This window comes from Drosophila ficusphila, unplaced genomic scaffold (genome assembly GCF_018152265.1).
Source record: "Drosophila ficusphila isolate 14025-0441.05 unplaced genomic scaffold, ASM1815226v1 contig_106, whole genome shotgun sequence".
Taxonomy (NCBI): Eukaryota; Metazoa; Arthropoda; class Insecta; order Diptera; family Drosophilidae; genus Drosophila; species Drosophila ficusphila.
The window spans coordinates 12184908-12202640 of record NW_025063993.1 but is presented as its reverse complement, the minus strand read 5'-3'; the positions used below and the strand labels follow the sequence as shown (position 1 = coordinate 12202640).

The 17733-nt window shown below is 42.8% G+C and overlaps 2 protein-coding genes across 2 annotated transcripts in view; one reads left to right on the top strand and one right to left on the bottom strand.

Moving 5' to 3' along the window:
- The window catches only part of LOC108093204 (putative uncharacterized protein DDB_G0282133), a 27817-nt gene extending 13324 nt beyond the window's left edge, over positions 1 to 14493 (top strand). The window contains exons 2-7 of the mRNA XM_017193166.2: positions 6041 to 6124; positions 7050 to 7845; positions 8085 to 8187; positions 12746 to 13007; positions 13107 to 13435; positions 13562 to 14493. Of these exons, the coding sequence (XP_017048655.1) occupies positions 7313 to 7845; positions 8085 to 8187; positions 12746 to 13007; positions 13107 to 13435; positions 13562 to 13771 (1437 nt within the window). The 5' untranslated portion in view covers positions 6041 to 6124; positions 7050 to 7312 and the 3' untranslated portion in view covers positions 13772 to 14493. The remainder of the gene's footprint in view (positions 1 to 6040; positions 6125 to 7049; positions 7846 to 8084; positions 8188 to 12745; positions 13008 to 13106; positions 13436 to 13561) is intronic.
- The window catches only part of LOC108093205 (importin subunit alpha-4), a 20621-nt gene extending 2888 nt beyond the window's left edge, over positions 1 to 17733 (bottom strand). Inside the window, exon 1 of the mRNA XM_017193167.2 lies at positions 17559 to 17733. The gene's annotated coding sequence lies outside the window, so the exon portion shown is untranslated. The remainder of the gene's footprint in view (positions 1 to 17558) is intronic.

Genomic DNA, 17733 nt, shown 5'->3' with positions numbered 1-17733 from the left:
CACACGCATGAATTTTTGATGCATTCGGTTACGAAAATCAATTAAACGCGAATATAAGCGCTGCAGAAACACACAAGGGTTAAACACGGCAGGCATTGAAGTATTTAAAACAAATATATAATTAATGGAAACTGCAACGCTATAAAATTGTTAAGTAAGAGAAATGAAATCAAGTGACAGCATGTGTTCCTTTTCTTGTGCTGTTTATAATAAAATAATTTTTTAATCAGCTGAAACATTGAAATTCTCGTATAGCAAAAATACTAATAGAAAGCAAACTTTTGTTTCTCATTTTGAAGGCAAGGTAATATGCATTCAGCTTTTCCTCAATTCTATTCCAGTTTTTAGCAGAGGAGGAGAAAAATGGCAAACGGTTATATGAAAATTGCCGCCCTGTGACGTGTGCGCAATTTCCGCTGGCCGAGGTTTTCCGATGGGAAGTAAGGGGGGTTTGGGGGGTGGCTCGGCTGGATTGGATGGTGGAGAAGTGGCAGCCACTATGCCGGGGTCATTCATCCTGCAAAGTGGCGACACACCAAGCCGTAGTCTCCGGCGAAACTCGCCCGGCACCGAAATGACTAATGGGCCAAAGGGGCAAAGAAACCGGCGAAACGGCAGAGTGAAAAGGCCGAAGAAAGGCAATATGCAAAATTCGTAATTTGCCCTGGCAGACAGGATCCCATTCCCCCCTCCCCCTTCTCCCCCTCGGGGGATTTTCCCCCTTGGGGCAGTTGTCGCATTCAGTTTGGCCCCTGCAACGTTCGACTATTTTTATGACCAAATGGCGTTTTATTGCCGTCGACTTCAGTCGATTTCTGGTCCACATATATATGGTAGTATAGACTACTATCCTACTACAGATGCTTTGCTCTGAAATGTGGGCCAGGATATCTGGTATCCTTGGGCCCGACTAGCCGAGTAGTTGAAAACAAGTTGACATTCCTTGGCATCCCTTATCGATTTTCTGTTGTTCGCTGGGGCTAACCAAATCGCCGCCTTAAGCCGTCCAGGAATCCATTCCCTGCCCTTCGATTTATTTTTGGGGGGTGGATTCACTCTGGGGGTGTGAGGCTTTGGCAAAACGTTTCAATTGATTTGAACATTTATTGCTTTCGAGCTGGGGGGAAGGACATCATGGGACATTGCCCAGACGTTGGACGAAAGGTAGTCGAATTATTCCGTTCTATGTACATATATATATAAAATAGTTTTCCTTGTCCTTTTAAAGCAAGGTAGAGAAATCCTGGTGGATTGACATTTTCTCTTCCTTATTGCCATCTTGGCCTGGTTTGTGTTTCTCCGTGTTTGAAGCAGGAAAATTCTTTGGCATAAGCCAATTCGATTTGGATTTCTCAAATCAATTCGCTTTGCCAAGAATATTTAGTTGCCGTTTTTATTTTGCAAATCATTTTAGCATTTAACCGATTGTGCATAGCAAACATTTTTGCTATATAGGGAATTTTAAATGCCGCATAGCTGAGACTAATAATTGTTTGGTTTATTGCTCCTGCTGCCTTTGGCTTTAATTGCACCGAAAAACATTCCGAAAACTAATTAAAATTCTTTTCGTTCGCTTTGTTTGGCGCGCTTTGCATATTCAAATCATTAAAGAAAAATGCAGAGAAACAACAGGAGCAATTTTTTGTAATTTGGCTCAACTCAACACCTTTTTGAGGGGTTGCTCAGCCAAACCAACGTGTTGGCATTTGTTTTTTACTCTCTTTTTTTGTTTTTGTGCCCCGCAGCAAAAAACACAAAGAAACAGGAGCGAGGTGGATAAAAAAAACAATTTCAAAATTCACATAATGAACTGGGGACCGAAATGGGGAGCTCGGGGCAAGTGGGTGACGGGTGGTGGGGGATTGGCGGTCGAAAATGACCGAAAGCGATCCTTAAAGCCCTTGCCAAATAGCATGCCAGTTGGCAGTAAGCGAGAAATAATTATTTGCCGTGCTAAGCGAACATTATTCACTCGAATTCGGCCAGGAAAAGGCGTAACAGCCACAGCAAAACAGAAATATGTTAAACAACTCGGCCTGATACCACGAAAAAATGGGCAGAGAATGTAGAAAAAGCGCCCTAAGTAAAAGTGTTTTCACAAATTTATAACCGAAACAAAAAATGAATTACAAAGCTAAAGCTTAATGATAAAATATTAAAACCATTTTGCTGGTTATAGTAAAGCATCAACAAGCTTATACCTTAAACCAATTTACGGTCTAAATAATTTGCATTATCATATTTTAAAAAAGGAATCCTTTTACAAATGTAGTTCTTTTTTTTCCCCGTGTCCATTTAAGAGTACATAACAAAACCTGCCTGCTTTTAATGTTGTCATTTTCGGAGCCGCCTTGTGATTTACCTTTTGCCTGCGCGTTGTTCCCATTTTGCTGGGAAATTTGTTGTCTAATTTATGTAAACCTGCCGCTCATCCACACCTCCTTTCCCCTTTCCCCTTCACCTTTACCCCTGCCCCAAAAACCGTCTGTAATTTATGAAATTGCCATCGGCTCGTGCTCTCACGTCTTTCACTCGCTTCTCAGGCGGTCTCTTAGCTCCGCCATTGACATTATGAATGTTTTTCAATTTTATTTATGACGCAAATTGTTAATAAATGCAGCCGACTTCGGTACGTGACTCATTCGATGTCTTATCGCGCACTTGCCGGAATGATTAATGTCTGGCATAAACGAATTGCATTTTAAATAAATTATTACGCATACGCAGCGTGGACCGAGGAGTCTCTCTAATGAAGCTGCCGGCTATTTGGCGGCCAGGAATAAAAAAAAGGAGGAAAATCCCTTTAAAGGAGCCGCAGCAAAGGAGTGCGGCATGTGTACTCGCCAAACTTGGTCGGCAAACTCTTTTTCGCTTGCAGCTTGATTAAAATTTCATTAACAAAGAGCGGCAAAAACTTGCGGCATACTTTAAGGCTGCGGCTGGCATGTGTGTGTGTGTGTGTGTATGTTGGCTATATGAGTGGGTGAGAAAAATCTGTGGTGGCACACACTCACACACACTAGCACACCGATGTCGGCATATAAAACGCTTTGCTTGTTTCGAGGCTGCCCGAGTTTTTTTTTCCTTCTCCGCTGGCTTTTTTCGCCTGAACGCTTCGTTTGTTTGCCAACTGGCGACGGATCCTTAAGGATGTGCGTCTCTGTATGTGTGTGTGTGTACGGGCGGAGTGGGAGAGTGTGTGAGTGCCTGTTAAATTGCTTGTTTATGTTGGCCCGCGCTTCCTGGCTGCGCAAAAAAAGGCGAACAAGGACTCATGCGGCAATCACTTGAAAATTCTCATATGATTTTGATTTCTTTTAATTTGCGAACAACCCCGCTCCTTTCTCCCCAGATGTTTGCCTGCTTTCGCGGTCTTTCCTCTTATTTCGCAAGCAGACAAATATTTTTGTTTAGGCTTGTTGATTTTATTACGGCTTTGTTGGGCCACTATGCTCACTTAAGCAAATTGAGAACTTGTAAATATTTAATGAGGCAGGAGGAGAAGCCAGTGGAGCAACAGGATGCCATTCCCGCAATAATAAACTGTTAATTATAGTCTGTCAAGTTTAATACACAAATGATCTTTTCACTACAGTTTATATTAAACCAGATTTAACCTATATCCTGCAAAAATCTTTTTCCCTTTTACATAAGAATGAAATTCATACATTTATTTATCTTAATCCCTTTGGTTCATTCCATTGACAGCTGCATCTCAACAATCCCCTTAACTACATGCCATAATAATAATGCCGGCTTCAGCGTTAATTTACCGCCAGCCTGCACTGCGCGAAACCAGTGGCAAGAATTTATGAATTCCTCCCTCATTAATTGTTAACTTCTGCTGTCGGTTGTGTTGGGGATTTTCGCTCCGTCGAGACATCCTCTTAGTGGCGCTAATCCAGGGCTGGCAAACCTCTCACCCAAAGGCATGTCAAGCATTTAATTACTGGCCATCAGCAGGGCTTAAAAGTGACCCCCCATCCACTGATCCTGCTCCGCGGGAATCCGCTTCGTTAAAATAATATTAAGCCAGTAAAAGGATAAAGGATTCATCACTCCGCTCGCCCAACCTTTTTGCTAACTGCTTTTTAATTTTTTTTTTTTCAGCCCTGCTTTCTGAATTGCTACGCAAAATATTTTCATTAAAATGTCAAAAAATATCTGAAAATATTTTGCGCAGACACGCAGCATTCTGCTGGGCAGTTGGGCGAAAAAGGGGTGGTGATAAAAATTAATGGCAAACGCAAATGCAAGAGGCGGCAAAAGGGATTCAAGATTTGTTTAACCAGGATCCGTTTGCCGTCTGTCCTCTGCTCCGGCGAATTGTCGGGAGAGTCGTTAAATTGTTTTCATTATCCTTGTAAGCCCTGCCAGCGAACCGTACAGACCAGGGCCAGAGGTAATAGCCCACTCTCGCTGCTCCTTTCTCTCAACACTCTGTGCCAATTAAAACCGCAATGCAAATGAGCTGTGCTTAATGCGTGTGTCGATGTGTGCGTGTGCTCACTATGTGCGTACATATACACTTTAGAAAAATATATCTATTCTGTGACTAGTAAATGATTTTAATTACAAAGTACAAAAGATTGAAATTTCCAAACTTTTTCTTAAATGAAGGAAATCAGAACTTGTTAAAAATGCATATTGACTAATGAATAGCTGTATGGAAAACCGCTCCTCTTGAATTATAAATATAACTAACTAAGACAGAACCTTTTCCCTCAGTGCATCCTAACATCGAATAGTTTGCGGTCCTAGAGCGCAGAAAAATTTAATTGCTCTGCTGGGAGGTCTGGTCCCTTAATTTTTCCGCTGTTGTTTTGGAAAACGCTTAGGCCGCTCCCCAGTCAGCCCATATGCAAAAAAAAAAAAAAATGGGGAAAAACTGAATTGGGTTGGGTCGCACTTGTTGTTGTTTGTTGTTTTGGCGGGGTTGCTCATCTCATCCCATTAAGCAAACAATCGACACACGATGCATTCTGTAAGGATATCGTCGACTGGCCTTCGCCTTCGCCATCGTTTCGCTCGTGTTTCCGTTTCATTTGTAATTAATTAAATTACTTCCGCTTAAACTGCGCTGCAGACGCAGGAAACCGAGAGCAGGACCCGAAGAGCGGACCCATCCCATCCCAATTCCGAGTCCCAGCCCGGCGACTTCTCAATTACGACTCAGTCGTCCACCCACCAGGCGGGTCCTTTTCCCTGCAGAACTCCACCATCGCAGGCTTGTTTATCCTTCGCAGTCTCAGCCCCCGGACTCGGCGAAGTAATTAAGAAGACATTTCACCCGGGCATCCTTTAATCTGTGCGTTTTATTTGCGGCATCGTCTTCGTGTTTACTTCATTGCCGTCCAGCGATGAGTGCACGCAGAGAAACCAAACACTTCTTTTTTAATTACCAAAAACAAATATTGTTATCTGCTCATAAGCAAGCTTATGAAAAATCAATTGAATTTGTTTATGTACTTAAAATTATACTCTTCTAAATTTGTTAAATATCCAAGATATTTTACAGTACAAATATGACGCTCTCAAATATATTTCGAAACCATTAAATAATTTTTCTTTGCTATATAAATATCGAAATTATTTTCATATTCTCTAGGATATTTTTTCCCCATGCAGTAACTTATTTTCGTGCTTGTCCCTGACTCTTGGGGCTAAAACGCTCTCATCTCTAGCTGGAATTTCGCCCCACCTCCCACTGCAATCTCGATGATTTGCTTTGGTTTTGTTTAGTGTCTGTGGCTTGGCGCCTTGTTCCGTGTTCCTCTTTCGGGCGCTCCTCCTTCTCCTTCTGATCCTGGGGCCTCCTGCTGGCCTCCTGGCATCGTGGTCTCCTTTAATCTGTTGCCAGTGGACTGAACTGGCTGTTATTTCGTGCCCAGCGCACGCTTGATTAGTCGCCTAATGAGGTGTTGACTATGAACGTCTAATGATTGCCATAGAACAGCCTCGAACACACACACATGTTTACACTTGAGCGCCGCTTTAAGATGATTTTAATTAAATCAAAGCGTTCCTCTTCTACTCGCAGCTGATGTACGAATTTAACTTTCATCTGTGAACGTGGCCCACTGGAGGAAAGCCCAATGAAAAGTCTGGTTGCCCCCGAACCAATGTGAGTAAATCAATACGTAAAAACTAGAACAAAAAACGGACACGAAAAAATGTGAAAAACTAGCCACGGATTTGCATTGGAAATTCGCTTTCGGATTGCCCCCAAAAAAAGAAAGGGATGCCAAAATATCGATTCGGCAATATTGCTTTCGCTTTCCCCAGCAGTTTTCAATGCAAATTTTAAAATAGCAAAAACAAAAACTTTCTACAAAATTGGCATATTTTTTCTCCATTTTTATTTACATGAAATTCGGCTTTAAAACATGAAAACCCCAAAACGAATCGAAATTGGCTTCGAACTTATGCGCAAAAATTGGCAACTAATTGGCGAAAAAAATAAAATACATTTTCAACTGCGAACTGTGGAAAATCGTTCTGTAATCGATAATCGCATAAAATGGAAAATGCGAACCAAAACATAACAAAAAATAAAAACAACAACCACAACAAAACGGAAAAACCATGTATTCCCTTACAATCACAACAACCACCGAACAAAAAAAAAACATTTCAACAACACCATCATCATCATCATGAACATCCTGCGAATCCTGCTATTTATGCGCTTTATGGTGTGACGTCATGGCTGCGACCCTTGGCTGCTAAATCCCCCTTGTAATACACCACCCCCTTGCTAACCACCACCCCCCCTGACTTTTCCTATTCCTATTTATGTGCATTTTTGTGGCTTTCCCCCCAATATTTCTCTTTGCTATGCGTTTTCATTTGCGTTTTCACTTGTCATTTTTGTTTATGCTTCACGCTTTCGATTTTTGTTTTGGTTTTTGTGTGTCCTCCCCCAAACACCGATATCCCCACTCCTGCGTTGCCAATTTCCGCTTGAATTAATTCTGTGTTTAAATCTGCGAATCGTCGTTCTCATCGTCCTCGTTGTCGTCGTCCTTCGTCCTTCGTCCTTACTGCAGTTAGTCGGAGTGGAGCAAGTGAACCCCTGCGGCTAGCCACCATCCACCAGCCACCCCGAGCCACCCACTCTAGTCAAATTTAATAAAAGGACGCACGGAGCTTCTCTGGTGGTGACTCCCCGTCTCTTTCACTCCCACGACCCCTCGTCGATGTCCTGAATTGTCCTGGCGGGCTCACGCAGTGCGACAAAAGCCGCCCGCAGCGTTTTTATATGCGCACATAATTCAGAGCGTCGGCCAGTAACACCCGCTGCCAAAAGTTAATGCCCAAAAGCGAGGCCGCCACAATGATAACCAACAATAATTTGGATTATGACCAGGCCAGCGCCAGCAGCAATACAATGGCAGCAGCAGCAGCAGCAGCGGCAGCGGCAGTGGCAGTAACATCGACCACAAGCTCGGCGGCAACATCGGTGGCAATGAGCAACAGGAACGGGAGCACAAGCAGCAGCAACAACTCATCGCCCACGGCAGACAATTCCAACTCGAACTCGAATGCAAACTCAAATATAAATCCAAATTCAAATCAGAACTCAAACTCCAATTCGAATTCGTACTTTAATCGATTCGATAATCGAATTGCTGCCAATTTGGCTGCCGTTCTAACCGGAGCAGGAGCTCGTTTTCGATCCTCGTCCTGCAGTAATCGTCAGTCAACTGGGTCGCCAAACCCGGCCATCTTGAGATCCCCCTTGGCCACTATAAGCCGTGGTAAGACCAGTCTGGCCACGCCCTCTTCGCCTGCGAGTCTCGGACGCCGCCGCCCACTGCAACTCTTCACGCACGCGAACCTCAAGTGAGTAGCCCACAAGGCGATTCGTAGCAGATCCCTCCAACCAATGCTTAATCACATTCATTAAAAAGCACACAACACCCAATTACACTTGTAGACCTTAAAGAATTAAATCTAAATATAGAAGGAAAGCAATGATAGAAAGATAAATATTAAAAAAAATAGAATCTCTTTATCAGAGCATAGAATGTTCCTCTAATATTACCTACAACTAATAAAAATATTTATTTAAATTTGCTTAGTTGCAATGACAACGAGAAGGTGGCCCAAACACCGAGCTCTGATGAGGATAACTCGCCCACCGAACTAAACAGTTGCAAAAGGCTAGCGGACAAACCTCCTTTGGTAAGTTAATACAATAAGAAATAAAACTTTAAACATGTAAAACAAAATAGTTTATAAGTAATGCAGACTAAGGTCCAGATTAAAAGATTTGTACACTTACTATATTTTTAAACTAAAATATGAAAAATGATTTCCCCATTTTTGCGTATTTTCAATGGCCATTCTAAATCTTAAAGCGGCCACTTCTTCAACTGTGAGGATTATTCAAGAGCTTTTCGTGCCAAAGTATGGCAAATATTTTGGCCTGCGTTAGGCGATCAAACATATTTGATGGGCTTGACTTTGATAAGGGTGCGCCAACACTTGGACCTCGTTTATTGGTTTTCCATTTCTGCCAAGCTCGAGGAGCGGCCCAAGTATTTGCCGAATTTTCAACGCTTTGTTATGAATTATTGGCAGAAAGTATTCCCGCGTGGGGGAGCTAAGCTTCCTTCTTCAAGGCAAAAAACTTTAGACAACTAAGCCCCCACAACCCTTACGGTCCTTACGGACCATTTGCTGGATTGCCTGCTGGATTTTTTCGGCTCTTTCGTTTCAACTTTTTTTCGTCTTTGTCATAACACGTAGAAGTCGAAGGGCTGCTGCTGCTGCCCACATGCGAAATGTTTATCAAATGCTTCGCCCGTGTTCTTTGTCACGTGATGGCGGAAGAAGTTTTGCAATGCAAAACTTTAGCCTTTCCTTCGACTTGCGGCACGTTGTTTTCATAAATTCAACGCCTTAAATATTCATGCTTGTGTGTAAGAGGAGCTCCTCTTCTATATATATTTGTATATGTATAGGGAGTATAGAGATATGGAGTCGAGGCAGCTGTGCTCAGTCGAGCATGGTCTATGCGATAAGTACGTGCGAGTTTATTCATACGAAAGAGACTCGCTGGCACTCGACCACGCGGCGTATACGTTATGTGTTTGTCTTATTTATGGCAGCAATGCGACTCGATTGCGCATTATGGTGATTACGTCTGTAAACTAATGGCCTCCACCGCCTCGAGGAAAGGGGATTCAAGTGTACTAAAAGCCCGATGCAACTGAAATCAAATCGAATCAAGGCCGAGTCACACACCGAAACTGAAACATCAATGGGAATCGGGCACACGACAGCAAAAACACTCTGAGAAATTGAAATCGTATCGAAAGCGAAAAGCAATCAGTTGCCCCTAATGGCAAACCATAAATATTGTCAATACAAGGACTATATACAATCCACCTCCCCCCTTTTCCTCCTTTTTTCCCCCGACTGACATTCCGCATATGCCGAGGTTTGAAAACAAAGAAACAGAGAAAAAAAGGGTTCGTGCTTTCGCTTTTGGTATTTGGCATTTTTCATATTCCCGTGCAGCGCGAGCTTCCCTTGTTTTGTCAATAAATCAATTTCGGCTATAAACATTTTTCGACGGCAACAGCAAATAACACGCATACGCCGCTTGGTACGGCTTCTATATCCTTTTGTTTTGCATAGTTTCTTTTTTTAGTCCCGCTCCTGTTGTTTTTTTTGTGTGGTTCGACATGCTGCTGCCTGTCAATAACATCATTCCGTTGCAGGGTGCGGCCCGATAAGCAAATTAATTTTTGCTTCCCCCATGGGCGGGACAAAAAAGGGGCAGGGGAAGGGGGAGGCGAAGAGGGAGAGGGGAGGAGTTTACAGAGGGGCGTGATGCTTCCCTAATTGTGCCCAACAGGCAACTTGCCATCGCTGTCGTCGTCGTCGTCGTCTGCTCGGCTGGCTGATTCAATTTCAGATAAGCAAAATAAAGCAGCAGGCAACTGCAGCACATGCGACCCCCGAACATGGGCGGCCAAAAGGGGGGAAAGAGGGGATTCAGGGGGTGTGGTTGTGGTGTCCTGGCAGGAGTCAAAGACAAATGCGTTGCCACATTATGCAGTTTGCTGTCGGTTGTCTGAGTCGGAGTCTGAGTCTGAGTGGCACGTCACCCGCATATCCTTGTCCCGGCAGCACTCGTCCTCTTCCTTTCACTTCTCCTTCCCCTCCTTATCCTCCATAGCCCGCCCCTCTTGCTACGCCACTGCCGTCAGACTTAGACGGAAATGACGCACTGTCTGTCATGGCGCTCTGCTCTCAGCTGGCGTTGATGCATCGATGCTGTTGACTCGTCGCCGCTAAATGTTTGTTTAGCAACTGCAACTGCAACGGCAAACGAGAGCTGCCCCTCACAACCCCTGCCACTTACACTGAGAACAGTAGCACATATGGTGTTTACAAAATAAGATATTAGGGAATGTCTAATTTAATGAATATAAACGTCAAAGGAAAACTATATTAAATTAAAAATATTAAAATAAAAATATATCCTTTATATATATATATATATATATATATATATATTTATATTATATATATTATTACAATTAATTTAAAGGCATCTCCTTCAGCATTTTTTGATTTCAATGATTCAATTAATTATTTATTATTAAGAACATTTTTTCGTTAGTGGATCGATTTCCCACATTGAGCGACAGCCACCATATCAGCCACCGCATGTGGCTCGTTGCCTGCGTTTGGCTCGGCTTGACTCGCTTTTCCGATCCGGCTGCGTCACGCCTACCCATGTATCATGTGTGCACGGAATATATTTCCAGCTCGAATGTCATAAATAATATTTTGTGGGCCACGCCCACTGCCCCGAAATCCACATCCACACCCACACACAACAAACACAGCCACTGTCAGTGTTGTGTATTTGATTTAAACTCGCTCGACTTTCGCTTTGCCCTTTTTATTTAGCCTCGTTTTGGCTTCTTATCCTTTGCCAAAAGGCAGTTTATTAAATTTGCATAAATGTTGAGCATTTTGCGGCAAGTGTTCGTTGTTGCCTTTTTTTGGGGGGCTGGGTCGTAGGAGTCGAGCACGTGCCGCCTCTTTAGCTTTGCAACAGCTGCCACTAATGTCCAGCTAGCTGGCAGTTCATTAAACGAGCAGGGCAATTAGTGTTTTCGGGGAGCAAAAAGGCCAAGTTCTGTATTTATTCAGAAATTGAGGAAAGAATCGAGCAAAAGCCAAAAAGTAAATAAACAAAAAATAGGGGAGGAGAACAAACAGGAGCTCCACGGAATGCAAACACCTGAAAACAGGCCCCATTTCTTTATCCGGCAAATACGGGAAAGAAATGAACTCCACCAATACAAAAACCCAGCGAAAACATGGGGGAAAATCAGTGTGCAATGCGCCGTGAAATATGCAAACAATGGCGTCTCCTTTTCTCTCTCAAGGAGCACACTTTTTCCGGGATTATGCAGCAATGGGCAAACAATTGCTGTCAGAGTGAAAAAAGCAGGTGGGATAACCCAACCGCCGTCTCATTGTCAATGTCGCCTTAAATTATGCCCCAAAAAACGGGGCCGAGGGCGGTGGCAACTAGGCGAGGTTACCAACTATACGACGTTCTAGTCTAGTTTGGGGCAGACAACTATTGTACAAGCGCCGGCAGACTTTTTCAAAGCCACTGACCCCGAAAACAGGACAAAGGTGGTGGGAAAGGGAGGGGAAGGGGGTAACACGATCTCAACATGGGCGCACAAGTGCATCTGAATTATTGCCGGCCGGTTTTTTCGCTACTAGCCTGCTTACCCATTAAAACGAGGGTGTATTCTGGAGGGATTTAGACATCTCTAGAGATAAAAGAAATAATTATGATGATGGAAAGGAAAGTGTTTGTTCAGAAAGAAATTTATGGAGTGTAAGAAGTTCCAATTTTAAACAAAAAAAATGTACTATTCAATTCAATTTTTTTGCGAATTTCCAAGGGAATTTCCCCGTCGATTGTTATTTTAGCAACCGCAACTCAACACTGGCTCTACATACTACAGCAAGCGATTCTTTTTTCTGCTACTGGTCCTTAGTCGCGAGTCCTGCGGCACATTTCCGTCTAGAATGCCACAGCCGCCATTTGCTATGCAACATTTTAGACGGTGGCAATGTACCAAAGAAGGGTTTGGATTGGGGGCAGAGTGGCCGACACGAGAGTCTGCCACGAATTTATGCGCCTTTTTCTGTTCCTTGTGCACTTTGCACTCTTTCTTCGTGTTGTAGCTTCCCCCATCCCTCCTTTACCCAACCCCACTTCCACCCACCCACCACCGGTAATGCCTAGTCCAAGCATCCGTTTCCTGTTTAAGTGCACACCCGAAAAAAGTTTCGCCTGCATTTTGCCAGCCGTTTGCCTTTCGCCTTTTGTGGCGCGGCGCATTTTGCCAGCATTTTGTCTCGCTGCGGTTCTTGGTAATAAATTCTTTCCTTTTTTCTGCTCCGCCTCCGTCTGTGGCTGTGGGCCACGCCCCCTTGACGGCACAGCCCACCCATGTAGCCACCCACCCACCCGCTGCCCTTGACTGCAGCATCCTTTGCTGATCCTTGTCGGCTTACAAGGTGTTTAAATTGTAGTTAATTTTGTTGCCACTTGAACGCTTTGCCTTCGCCTTTGATCCCTTTTTTCGGGGGATTTTCTTAAACTTAGATTTGGGTCTACAGTCAGCGAAGTTCTGTATTTGCCTTTATTGAAATCTTTAAAATTCTAAGACGTTCCTTATGTTTATTTCAGGTGAAACGCTTGACAATGGGTCTTCTGCGTCACAATGAAGAATCACGGCCACTGGTGGGCGACATGACCCCCTTGAGTGCGCCCCTGGATATCCAGCCAGTGTATTCGAATGGCTATATCAACGAGGACTCATATATCGACAGCAAGTTCGGTGACTCGTGTCGCCAATCCTTGACAGCCATTCCAATGTTAGATAATGTGAACCTGAACGACAACAACGAGTTTAACATGAAGAAGCGGTATTTGAGGGAGACCAGCAGCGGTAAGAATTTAACTTAAAAAATATAACATTAAATTATATAAAAGATAAGGCTTATTTTTAAAGACCACTGCTTTATGAAATGACCCTGTACTTTTCTAGCCAACTCCAGTCCCAAAATCTTTGCGAATCGCCTGCGCATGAACCAGGGAGCCAATGCCCAGAGATGCAGTAGCCTGGCCAACGCATTTGGAAATGTGGGGGCCGAGGAGGAGGATCTGGACCTGAAGGATGCGTGCTGGTACCAGGCGGGCATTTCCCGGGACATAGCCGTTGAGGTCCTGCAAAGCAAGAGCCCAGGTGCGTTTCTGGTGCGCAAGAGCAGCTCCAAGCCAGGATGCTATGCACTAACGCTGCGCGTACCGTCGCCACCTGGGCCGAAAATAGCTAACTACATTATCCTGAGATCCCCGAGGGGCTACAAAATTAAGGTGGGTTAAGCAGAATGATTAATTTACCATTCACTTAAAATTTAACTAGAAAAATAAGAAAAAATATGCAATTGTAATTATGCTAATATTAAACTTTCTACTTGATCTACTTTTAAATATATTTAGGGCTTTCGCAAGGAGTTCTCGAGCCTGAAAGCCCTGATCACCCACCACTCGGTGATGCCCGAACTCCTGCCCGTCCCGCTGGCCATGCCCCGTCCCACCAACATGTCGTCCTCGCGAAGGAACCTCGACGACTTCGATACCTACGACTCGCTGCAGATGCTGCTGAAGTATCTGCGCGCCAAGAACATGGAGACGGAGCAGCAGCAGTAGCTAATGGAGGAAATCGATCAACTGGTAGCACAAAATTACATTTAAGTTCTGGTGCGGCAAAATAGTTTTGCTTGAATCGAACCGATATACCGAGAAAATGTGATACTCTATGAAAAAGAAAAACACAGTCACTGCAAATGAAACGCCTAGCTGATAAATGGTGAAAGTATCTATAGTTTAGTTTAGTTTGGGTTTTTTGTTGTTCCCAGCTTTTTATTTTGTGCGTTTAGAGCGTAGGAAAGTGTGAAAATGTGAGTGCAAAGTCAGGGACTTTGCCAAAAACTAAGGAAGTTAAGAAGATATCATCCCCAGCTTTCAATGTTAACTCAAATTAGGTGAACATGTTGTATTTGTGCTTTCGAATTTGTGTCATTGTTATGCAAAAGGTCAAAGCATTTAAATTATTCAATTGATCAGCGAGGAATGTTTATTTTTTAATTTCTTTTAGGCATTTTCAACTTACAGAAATAAATTCAAAATACAAATATATATATCAAGAACGGAAAAACTCTATGTTAAATGTTGTTGCTGCTTTCCACTGTTAAGCATAAATAAATATATACTAAATTGAAATGCATATTTTAAATGTAAGCAAAACAGACACGAGCCGAGAATCGACCCGAGAATGTAAATAATTCACTACCATAACATAATTGAGTAAATAAAGTTGTTTAATTTATAATACAAAAAATTCAAGAGAAACAATAAAAAAGGAAAACACAGAACACGAGAAATAACAATCAATTTCTCTTCTCTCACTCATTATGCAAATTTTGTGCATGGACAGCTGCGAGTGAAATGAATTTTCACACGTTCATTATTTGTTTGCGACACAATTTCGCAGCCGAAAGGCTCTTTAAAGTGCCATTCAACGCGATTGTGGCACATTTTGCTGCATCCTGTGTTTGTTGGCCTAATCACTGTCATTATACAATTTTAATTTGCTAAACTTTTAATCGAAAAGCGAAAAGAAAATCAAGGCCGGAAGGATGGAAACCAGCTGGCGGGGAAGGAAAGGAGCAAATCGAAAGTCTGGCCGGGATCGTAATCCCTTTTTTAATTGCAGCTATCCCGAACACATTTTTTTCTCTCTCTGCTTCAGTTGTGGCAAAATCTTTTCAATGGAAAACTTTCTGGCCAGCGGCGATTTTCCCCCATTTTACCCACGCTTCACATCCTCGTGTTCGTTGTCAAAGTGTTGTCTACTTTTCTGGTGGAAAACTTTTCCTTTGTTGCAATTATCGGCATCGCTACACACGAAGGCGTGCGCAAATGAAATAAAAGTAAAGGCCAAATAAAAAAGAAATGGCTGCCATTTAAATAATTCGAAAATTGCCAAAGAACTTGTCACCAATCCCCGCCCCCAAGACGGCCTAAAGAATTCATGAGGGAAAGACTTGGAGAACTTTTCCCTGCTTTTTCACTTTATTTGTCAATTATTGTGGCACAAACAAACGGGCAGCAGAAATGGAGAAGAAGATCTGCGGGGACGGCCTGTCATTCAGTTGGATGTTTTTGACAATTTGCCTCTTAAATATTTAATAAGCCAAAGTGGTCGAGTGGAACAACAAACAGAAAACGTCGGAAATCAATTATATATAGCAGTGAACTGTTTGTAGGGGGACGACGCTTATAATTTGTAAGTGGCTTAAGCATTCGTCTGCCGCCTTCGAATGTAAAAAGTTTTTTAATTGAACATTCTCAATGGCAAATAAGGCGGACGGCAGACAAAAACATTTTTCAATTGCAGTATGGCAACGTCCCCATATTTACCCTGGATTTTTGCTCTCTTTTACAACGCTTTTCATTAGTCGCGATTCTTTGTTCCACAGCTTGTGGAAACCCCATTTTTACTCCTCAACTTCAGATGCACAATGGCAGAAATTATTGCTTTGCTTATTTGCGCTGCGTTTTCTTCATTTGTCAGCGGAATGTCTTTTGTTATAAAACCACCGAACCCACAGGAGGTATTGTAATAAAAGTATGAAAGGAGATTTTCTTTTCTTCTGAACTTTTTCATTAGGCTAATTAAAAATGTTTGTGACACCGCCATGAGAGTGAGAGTGTTTGCCGACGTCTTGAAAGTTTTATGTTTTTCCCCTGGAAAGTGTAACACATGGCGTATGAGCAATAAGTGCTTTATGACTCCGAGGTAAACGAACTTTGCGGAGATTACCCACTCAAATGGATTTCAGTGCCTGCAGCGAAGCTCGGAAATAAAAACCATTTTCCCCAATCCCGTCCAAAACTTGTTAGGCTTGCATTTTAAGTAACTTTGGCAGTCGGACCCAGAGATTCGCATAAAAATGTAAACTTAAAAAAGTCGGGCTAAGAGTTTTGTACATCCCGTGTCTACGCTGTCGCCTTGGCTGACATTAAGGCGACAATTGCCAGTCCTGCTCGTCATTAAAACTCCGACAATGCCAGCCAGCGAAAAATTACGGAAAACAATAAAAAAGAAGTAGCAGCGACAGAAAGTTTTTACCCACCCTTAGCCCCTTTTTTTTTGGCAAGAATATGTTTAAGTGTCAGTAACAGTTTTCATGCAAATATTGTCTGGGGACTGTCGGGAATGAAAAGAGACTACATGAAATGCTTAACATAATGCGATGTCGGGATTAAAGTGCAGTTTTACTGACGAGTTCTTTTTTTTTAGTACCTAAATTGAGTTCAACATGAAAAAAGAAGGATGTTCTTGTTGCGAATTTAAATTAGTCGATACAAAAAATATACTATCTAGGTAAATTTTTTGATTTGATAAGAAAGGAAGTAGCTTACTTTTCGAAAACGATATTTCCAAAATATTTTCAGCAACCTGATAGCTATTCGTTTTATCCTAAAACCTCTAAACCTAAATTTTTGCGTGCATTTTAAAGCCTTGCTTAATTAAGCCCGTGAGGTATCTGTGCAAATTTCAACACTTGGGGGAGAATATCCTGCACCGCCCACAACTGACAGGCTCAATTACAAAACTGCAGCCGAGGGCCTGGAGTCCTAGTTCGATTATGCACAGAGTAGATGGCCAAACAGGACACCTCATTAATTTGCCGGGCTGCGGCAATAACAATAACAGTCATTTGGGCTATTTGGCTCATTGACTGCCTGATTTTATGGCCCAAACGACGAGCGGAGTTAGCTGCAGCTGGCTCTATGTCCAAAATCAACATCAACATTGACCCAGGAGCAGTTTGTCCTGCTGCCGACGTTGCAGCATTGCCAAATATGTTTTTGTGGCATTTTTGGCCAATTTGCAGACATTGGGAGCCCAGTGCCGTTGGCCAATTGAATGCAGCAGACGCGGACGTGGACATGGCTTTCGCAGTAACGCTGCCTGTGGACGAGTTCCCTGCTGATTATGCCATAATGTTTGGCCACACCAGAGTCGAACCAAAATCCACCCCCCATCCACCCACCCAGTTTTTGCCTGTTTGCTGTTTGCCTAACCCAAATTGCATGCTATTGACCAGGACTCTACATATTTCAAGTGCTGCGGGGGCTGCAGGGGATTCTGCAGTTGCCAGAGTTGTGACGGCTGCCCTGCCACTTGAAACTTTTCCAAATCACACACTTTGCCGGCACAGTTCGATCAACTACGTATACAAGTGCCGCCGAGGAAACGCCACTAAAAAGTGCAAAAAGTGAAAAATAAAACAAAGGACATAAAGTGGGAGAAAAAAAGCAGGAAAATCGAAAGAAGCAGTACCCTGTTTTTACATTCTGTGGATCAAATATTTCATGTTTTTTGATTTAAGTGTGTTTACAACAAGTTAAAGACTTCACGACTTACCAATGATCTACAATTAATATATTGAATGAATTTTTCCGACTCGTGTAAAACTGAAATCTACTTGTCCGAAATTAACTGACACTGCACAATTTTTAATTCAACTGAAGTTTGTTGGAAATTTGGCTTTCGGTGCTCAAAAAGTTTGCGATACGATACCACTGAACGGCAAAACAAT